This window comes from Andrena cerasifolii, chromosome 5 (genome assembly GCF_050908995.1).
Source record: "Andrena cerasifolii isolate SP2316 chromosome 5, iyAndCera1_principal, whole genome shotgun sequence".
NCBI classification, from domain to species: Eukaryota; Metazoa; Arthropoda; class Insecta; order Hymenoptera; family Andrenidae; genus Andrena; species Andrena cerasifolii.
Window position 1 is genome coordinate 3557915 of NC_135122.1, and position 9020 is coordinate 3566934.

Here is a 9020-nt window from a genome sequence, read left to right on the forward strand (position 1 = left end):
AGTGAAACGGAGTAACGGGTCAGCTAGTGTTGAATACCAATTGAACAAAATTCTTCAAAACACCCTTGTACATAGAAATATAGAAAATAAATACTGTATTAGCTGGGGTTACACGAGATAAGCTGGATGATGCTTCCCCGTAGGTAACTAATGCGCGAAAAGGCTTTCCAGATTTGAGACGATACATCTAGTGCCTTCCTGCCAATTACAGTCAATTATAAGTACTTACAACGCTATTTTATTAGACAGCATGTTCCAACTACATATAGTATGGTATAACTCCTATACGAAGTGATTTCTTTTGAAAAAACGGAAAATATAGGGGACACTCCTGCGAGCCTTCGATTTCGAGAAAATTGATCTTGAAACTGTGTGGAGTTATCGCGAAGACATAAATGATAAAAACAACAAACATGACAAAGAGTGTATAAAGATAAAAAAGTGTGTATTTGAATTATAATCATAATAAATGAGAAAGTACAGGATTAAATGTCTGATATCTACGAGCTCTTTAATCAGTATTTTCAATTTGTCTGCAGATAAAAGGAGCTAATTATTGAAACTAATATAGAGATCGCCTTATTAAAAGCAGATCAGCTTATTATCTTTTTTTAAATTGAAATTTATGTTGATTTACTGATTGATTATTTCATTGTCTCAAATACACAAAGTGTATTATCAAAATTACGTTGTAAAAAGAGATTATTGCATTTCGAACTTGTTAACCAAAGAAGATGGTTTAACTCGTCACTAATATTAAAAAATTGCCTGCATTGCGAAAGAATACAACTATCATGTTTGTTATTACCACTATAGAGGCAGTATACCTTCTAATATTTTCGTTTTTTATACTTTTATCATTTCCAACGCATATGGTCAGTAAATTAAAATTCATCTGTTTATGAATATTTTTGGAGTAACTTATTTATCGGCGAAACCTTCTGTCTTTAGGTTTGTCATTCTATTTATATCAGAAATAACATTAAGGCACATTCAGACCTGCTACAGGCAAGACTAACTCGTAATTCATTTGTCATTTATCACTACTCAACTAGAGAACACTTTTGATCGAAAAATGTGCTGGTTACAAATTAAAAAGAAATAACCGTGTAATGTTGTTTCGAAATTGGAGACCTGATCACAAATATATAGAGGTATAAAGAAATGTAACTAACGATTTCCCTTTAGAATAAGAATAATGCAGAATTTCGTAAGCTTTCACTGACAAATTTTATAAAATTTCTATTAATGCAAAATATGAAGTTCGCAAGAGAATGAAATGGGAGAATAAATCAAACAATTATATGTTTGGAGATTGTTTTTATTCGAACACAGAAAATCCACAACCGGATCTTTTATCCCTATCATGAAAATAATACAATAGTACGCAGTATAATTAAAATAAAGTTATATTTTGTACGCGTTCTATTTCGTGAGAAGGATTCACGAATAAATTACTATATCCCAGGCTTTAAAGGAAAATAAAATAAATAAATCGATGTATTGGTTGCTGAACGACGCATACAGGGGCAGTAACTAAAACATAAGCTAAATCATACTGAAAGAATGAAAGACCGCAGCTGTAATAATTCCATGTTCGGATGCTTCTTCGGATTCAGTCGTTTTCTCTATACAAGATGGCAAGCGAGAACACAGGATTTAGTCGACTTCCTCGATGGTAGGTCCACTGGATGCGCCGCCGCTAGGAGTTGCACCTGGAGCGGCACCACCTGCTCCTGGGAAGCCACCAGGCATACCTCCAGTTCCCTGATACAGCTTCGTGACAATAGGATTACATATAGCCTCCAACTCTTTCTGCTTATGTTCGTACTCCTCCTTATCAGCCAGCTGATTGGCGTCGAGCCACTTGATGATGTCGTTGCATTTATCCACCACTACCTGCTTGTCGCTGGCGCTAATCTTGTCTTTCAGCTTCTCGTCTTCCGCCGTACTCTTCATGTTGAAGCAATAAGACTCGAGACCATTCTTAGCAGCGATGGTTTCCTTCTGCTTCTCATCTTCGCTTCGATACTGCTCGGCTTCGTTAACCATCCTCTCGATGTCCTCCTTGCTAAGACGGCCTTTGTCGTTGGTGATGGTGATCTTGTTCTCCTTGCCCGTAGATTTGTCCACCGCGGAGACGTTCAGGATACCATTGGCGTCGATGTCGAACGTGACTTCGATTTGAGGAACGCCTCGAGGTGCTGGCGGGATCCCGCTCAGCTCGAATTTACCTAATAGATTGTTGTCCCTCGTCATGGCGCGCTCTCCTTCGTAGACTTGGATCAACACACCGGGCTGGTTGTCGGCGTACGTGGTGAATGTTTGCGTCTGTTTCGTTGGGATGGTTGTGTTCCTCTTAATGAGAGCGGTCATGACACCGCCAGCGGTTTCAATACCAAGAGACAAAGGCGTGACGTCGAGGAGCAACAGGTCTTGCACTTCCTCGGATTTGTCACCGTGCAGGATGGCAGCTTGTACAGCAGCTCCGTAAGCCACAGCCTCGTCGGGGTTGATGGACTTGTTCAGCTCCTTGCCGTTGAAGAAGTCTTGCAGCAACTTCTGAATCTTGGGGATACGCGTGGATCCACCAACCAGTACGATGTCATGAATCTGGGCCTTATCCATCTTGGCATCGCGCAAAGATTTCTCCACCGGCTCGAGGGTTCCTCTGAAGAGATCAGCGCAGAGCTCTTCGAAGCGAGCCCTGGTGATCGAAGTGTAGAAGTCGATTCCCTCGTAGAGCGAATCGATCTCGATGCTAGCCTGAGTAGACGACGACAGGGTACGCTTGGCACGCTCGCAAGAGGTTCTCAGACGACGAAGGGAACGCTTGTTTTGGGTCAGATCTTTCTTGTATTTACGCTTGAATTCCTGAACGAAGTGATTCACCATACGGTTGTCGAAGTCTTCACCGCCAAGGTGAGTATCTCCCGCGGTGGCCTTGACCTCGAAAATACCATCTTCGATGGTCAGAATTGAGACATCGAAGGTGCCACCACCAAGGTCGAAGATTAGGACGTTACGCTCGCCGGTGGTTTTCTTGTCCAAGCCGTAGGCAATGGCGGCAGCGGTGGGCTCGTTGATGATACGTAAAACGTTCAAGCCCGAGATGGTACCAGCGTCCTTGGTTGCCTGACGCTGCGAGTCGTTGAAGTAAGCAGGTACAGTGATCACGGCGTTGGTGACAGTCTTTCCGAGGTATGCCTCAGCAGTTTCCTTCATCTTCACCAGGACCATTGAACTCACTTCTTCAGGGAAGAAAGTCTTCGCTTCTCCTTTGTACTGTACTTCGATTTTGGGCTTGCCGCCATTGTTTACTACCGTAAACGGCCAGTGTATCATATCGGCTTGGACTGTGGTGTCTTCGAATCGACGTCCAATAAGGCGCTTGGCATCTGGAAATAAATCGACATTGTTATTCCAACGTAACTATAAAATACTTAGCACGCAACAACATTTTCAAATCAAAACTCTAATAGTGTCGCAAGCTTAGCACTTTTGCTGCAGATAACACTAATTAGCGTAAATTGGATTAACACTAGATCTACCAAAGGGGGTCAAAATGACTCGTTTGGCATTTCTTCTAATCATTACTCATTTCCAGTACAATTCTGTTTTCTAAAATTTTGTATGACTTTTTCTAAAATATGTAAATAATTCTGTAAAATAGTTTTGTTCTTCGTTTGTTTTTTCTTTAAAATTTATATGTATAGTTCAAGTACATTTTTAGAAAACTAAGTATATTTTCATACATATACGTCGTACAAAAAGTGCCATTAAAAGGTGTCAAATAGCATATTGTACTAATAATAAAGCGAAGAATATTTAAAAACTTGTAAAAAACTTGTAACTTGTAAAAAATGTCTTTGAATTTTATGCGTAATTATTTTCAAAATTACTATCATTATATTATTATTATTATTATTATACAGATTATATTCAATTTTCGCTCATAAAATAGGAAAATATATAACAACAAAATAAACTGCAAAGTCCTTTCTTAAATGACTTGTTAACAGGGCCGGCTTTGAGGGGGGGGGGGCAGGCAGGGCGACTGACCGGGGCGCTAAATCTGTAGGGGCGCCGCTGTATGCGTTTATTCATTTATATCCGTTCTGCTAATTGATTTTCGTGCCCTTGGAGGGGCGCCATGATAATCCCGGGGTGCCAAGTATGCTAAAGCCGCCCCTGCTTGTCAATTTAAGAAACAAGTCATTTGACCCCTCCGGTAGAAGTATACGTCAATCGTTGGTTGTTCTAGTGTTAATTACTAATCTTATACATGCCAATACAACCCGCGGAAAATGTGCGAAGAGCTTAGCAAGCTGGTATGAGAAACCCAATTTTAAAAAAATGTATTCCACAAAAAGGGTAGACATTAGTAGGAATTCTTTGTTAGTGGCAATAATCCGAATATTGCATACTAAACCAAAAGTCCCACCCCGTATGAGTGCCTGATTCATTCATCAGAGCAGAGTATTAACAGCTCTTGAAATATTAATCATTAATTGTTAACCACCTTTGTTGAAGAATGACTCTACATGTTATGATTCGAAGTTATTCAACAAATCTGTTAGACTTTAAAGTTTTCAAATAGTAAAATGCCCAATAGAAACGTCCCAGGTTACAGCCAGAAATATTGAACTTCTGAAGTTTGCAAAAGATGACTATTCTAATTCTAATTTTATGTTACTTTATGTCAAGTCAAAGAAGCTTTATTATTCAAGGTTTCTGATTTTCAGGAACATCTAGCAAAGTGAGTATTACACAAATTATACAGGGTGTAATATAATATGTATGATTTGCTTCAAAGATGATTCAGCATTTGAAAACAAAACATAAGGTCGTATAAATACATGTTCAATTTTCCCATGGTCCCGAGTTATGGCAAAGTGTTTGTTCCAAAAATTCTAACTAGTTTTATTCAAGTACTTGTAAATAATGCCCAGGTACCACATATCATGCATAAGCTTGTTGACTGTTCTCTAAATGCAATCTAATAGTATTCTATTGACAATTTTAGTTTGTTCTCTTCATAAGGGTAAGTAGTGTTACCAACCCTACGGATTTTTTTACCTTTTTCATGAGTTAGTAACCTATAATCAGCAAAAGAATCACTTTTTTGTAACGACTAATAGCGACATCTGTTGCCATTGATTTCCCGATCCAAACCGCCGATTTACTGCGGGTTGCTAAATTTCACTTCACTACAAGAGCTTTTGATCACAATTATCAAAGTTGATTTCAGAATCTTTGCATGTGAACATTTTTAATTCCTTTTCATGAATTTACGTCAGGACGAAAGTCTTTGGCGACAACGACTTTTGGAGAAATATTATTTTTGGGAAAAGCTCTTGTACTGAAGTGGAATGAGTAAAAGTCGATTTCACAACTTTTGCACGTGAACTTTTTTCGTAATTTGTGAATTTTTGTTGTGACAATAATTTTTTTGAGGTTGGAGGGTCGAAATACAAGATTTCTAAAAAGGATTTGGGAAAGGACGGATTCCATGAGCAGGGGAATTAGCTAGCTTCTTTCATACATGTAATAATTAACACTTATGAAGAAAATCCGTAGAACAACGGATTTTTCAAAGGGGTATCTACGTGAATGTTGAAATTTTCTCTACGGATTTTCAAAAATCTTAGTTGGCAACACTGTGAGTAAGCACGTACGAGTTATTAAAAATTGTAACGATTATTAGAACACGAAGTTCAGTACAAATTGGAACAAGCGGTTAAATGAATTTATACTATTGTTTTTAAGTGGCAAATTCTCAAGCTTTCTTCTGTTCAAGAACATTAAGCAGTTTCTTTCATAAAACAACTTCCAGAAAAGTTATTATCCTTGAGTTGACATTAGTCAGTTCCTCCAGTTTTAAACCAGATTCCAAAATGAAAAAAACACCCATTCATCGTATCATGACCTCCACTTCTAAAGAAGAGGCCTCTAGGAGCCATGACCCTAACCGCATCACCGCGCGTGCGTGTCATATCTATGTATATAGTATAAGTAATTGACCTTGCAGTCTTTTGCAATGTATGAATTTTTCGACACCTACTCGCAAAATTCTCATAATTTTGTTTTAAAATAACTTTCGGTCAGAACGCTAGTACCTTTCTTGATAAATGTTCTATATGAAAAACCACGATATTCGGTTAAAATATTTCGAAGAATGTTAAGAAAAAAGTTTGGAAGGACCAACGGTCGATCGTAATTCATTTAGTTTCCTACAAACAATTCGCAATTAATTCGTTAAATTCCAATAAATGCATTAATCGATTAAAACGAATTATCAACGTAAGTGTATGATTTCACTGTAATATGAATTTCGTTTCATCATCATCATTTCGAAGAATGAATATTGAGTCATAAAAAGTATTGCCACTTCAAGAGGGAAATTCCATTGTGTGGATAACGATAATCCTTAAACTACCTATAAGAATGGATTTCAAGAAACGCAAGGAACATCGTGATGTTCGAAAGTCCTACAGGAATTCCCACAAAACTAGCGCACTGACTAAAATGGAAGCTGCAACGGATTTCCTCGATGTGATGAGTCCATTTCATGAGTATGCTTACCGAAGATGGTGTTGTTGGGGTTCATGGCGACTTGGTTTTTGGCGGCATCTCCAATTAATCGTTCGGTGTCCGTGAACGCAACGTAGCTAGGTGTGGTACGGTTTCCTTGATCATTGGCGATGATTTCCACCTTTCCATGCTGGAATACGCCAACACAGGAATAGGTGGTGCCCAAATCAATACCAACTGCGGGTGCTTTGGCCATCTTTGCTGTTTTGTAAAAACACAGAGAAAAAACATTTGAATATTTATCAGAAATAACTAAATTTCTATGGAGAAGACTCTGAACAATCAAATCCGTTAAACTATCGAAATTAACTACGAGAACACACCTTTTTTTCGTTCGCTTTTCTATGCTGATTAAAAAGGACAGTGAAGAAGTTCGTCGCTCGACGATTCGCAGCGTGAGTGACGAGACCGCACTCGCGCGCCCGTATATATTACTTTCCTAAAGGACGCTTCTGGAATGTTCTTCCCGCCCAAGTGCCTCGCGCTAACCAATCAGAGGAGAGTTTCCATCGGCGCTAGGCAACCATTGGCGGGCGCGGCGGACTACGCGCGTCAACAGTGAAATTTTACAGAGAATATCGATCGACAAGAACGTGCTTTATGTTTCCAGCAGATATTTCAAATTTCATTTCTTCTTGCTCGATTAAAAATCCCCTTCTATTTCTGCGATTAATCAAGAAGGGGTCGTTTCGCGCGCGAAATCATTTACGGGCCTATTTCCTGCTGGAGCGGCAGACGACGAGGCGGAAGTGGATCGACAGGAAAGTTGGAGAAGCGTCTAGTAACTAATTCTAGAAGGTACAGTGCATGGCATACTCACACACAGCCACTATTTACATTTACACACAATTTACAGTCTCATAGTATTGATCGACCGTGTGTTTCTCAAGGACTTCTGTATTTCTTTGACAGACACAACCTTTGTGGTTTGCCTGTTCTCCTCGGTTTTTTTCATCATGCCATTTTTAACACGTGCGAGGCGAGACGAAGTATTTTGCGAGGTTTCGTGTCGTTTCAAGCAATACGGTTAATTCAATGATAGGTACATTGTGGATGGAATGATAGCGACAGGTGATGTCAATGAATCACGCGATGCTGTATCATCACGGAAATGATAATCGAGTTCCTTGTCATCGATAATGTTGTTAAGAGTGTGAGAATTCTCGTTTAAATATCGTATTTGCTAGCGAACCAGGCGTAATTTAGTTTTGGAATAAAAATGTATGTATAGTTCAAGTATATGAAATCCATTCGAACATCAGTTTAAAATTTCCAGTAAAAATAAATGTACGGTGTTCGAGATTTTGGCGGAGTTCGAGTTTTATATAAGTTATTATTGCAATTTTCCACATTTACCGCGGAAGTTTAACGTCCTAGTAACCAAGGTTAATTTAGTTGGTTGAGTTTACGTTTATTCGTTTATAGTTTTGCTGTGATAGATTTCAATCTGTGGACTTGATTACATCGTTGAAGGATAATGAGCGTACTGCGAGATAGAGGTTAGATAGGCACATGGCTCGATGATATAAACATTTGCTGCGTGTGCATATGTTGACAACGCTTCTTTGTCCCATATCGAAACCTAGAAAATTTCATGACGAACGGCTAAATGCGCATTTGAGGATTTTAAGGTTTCCATGTAACAAAAATACCTCGATTCACGTGTCCATGCGTACAAATTCCGTGAAACACGCATATGTACACGTGCGCGCGCAAATTATGCTTCATACATCATTGTGACTCGCATTTTGTGACGCACGAAGTATGTGCACATGTAAACCGCATGGTCTTCAAATAAATCTACAATATCATAAGTTTAATTACAATTAGGAATAGTTTCTGGACGGATGAGACGCAGACGGAGTGGCGCACCCAGAGGGAGGGGAGGGGGGAAGGGGCCCTGGCGCCCCCAAAGAAAAAGGAAGAAGGGACATTTCGTTAGGAGATCGACGCACGCAAAGGACGGAGTATCAGGCGCCCAATAGACGGAGCGAGACAGAGTATAAACGCGTTATCTGTCTCGTACCAAATCTCGCTCGCTTTCAGTCCCTCTGACTCGCTTTTATTGAATTTGCATTCAAAATATTTCTATCCGTTCAACTCGGCAGATGTGTACATAAATAAATATCTCATAGATTTGGTCATAATATTAGAGTAGATTTTTGTAAGGCGATTCCAAAAATGGTGTACTTTATTAGCAATGCATATATTAACAACAGTATTATATTCTTTTATACCTATATAATTTTGAATTATGTTACATTAATATAATTCATTTTGAATGTTTTACTATACATTAAATATAATCGGTTTATTCAGTTATATTAATTGAACAATAATATAATTATTCCATGAAATGACTTTCTTTTATCAGGAAATTTATGTTTAAAAATCTTTCCACGACATTAGTCGATTCTTTTATCAGC

General features: G+C 38.7%; 1 protein-coding gene across 3 annotated transcripts; it reads right to left on the minus strand.

Moving 5' to 3' along the window:
* Positions 1-1300: 1300 nt before the first annotated feature.
* Positions 1301-7072, minus strand: Hsc70-4 (heat shock protein cognate 4). 3 transcript variants are annotated; one of them, XM_076812918.1, is made up of 3 exons: positions 6918-7072; positions 6586-6795; positions 1301-3398 (listed from the first exon to the last, which is right to left on the minus strand). In XM_076812918.1, the coding sequence occupies exons 2-3, from the start codon at positions 6788-6790 to the stop codon at positions 1660-1662; spliced, it is 1944 nt and encodes a 647-aa protein (XP_076669033.1). In that variant the 5' UTR covers positions 6791-6795; positions 6918-7072; the 3' UTR covers positions 1301-1659. The 3 variants fall into 3 exon arrangements, with proteins under 3 accessions (XP_076669033.1, XP_076669034.1, XP_076669037.1); XM_076812919.1 differs by having other exon boundaries at positions 6586-6796; positions 6921-7070; XM_076812922.1 differs by having other exon boundaries at positions 6586-6790; positions 6914-6986.
* Between the last annotated feature and the right edge of the window lie 1948 nt (positions 7073-9020).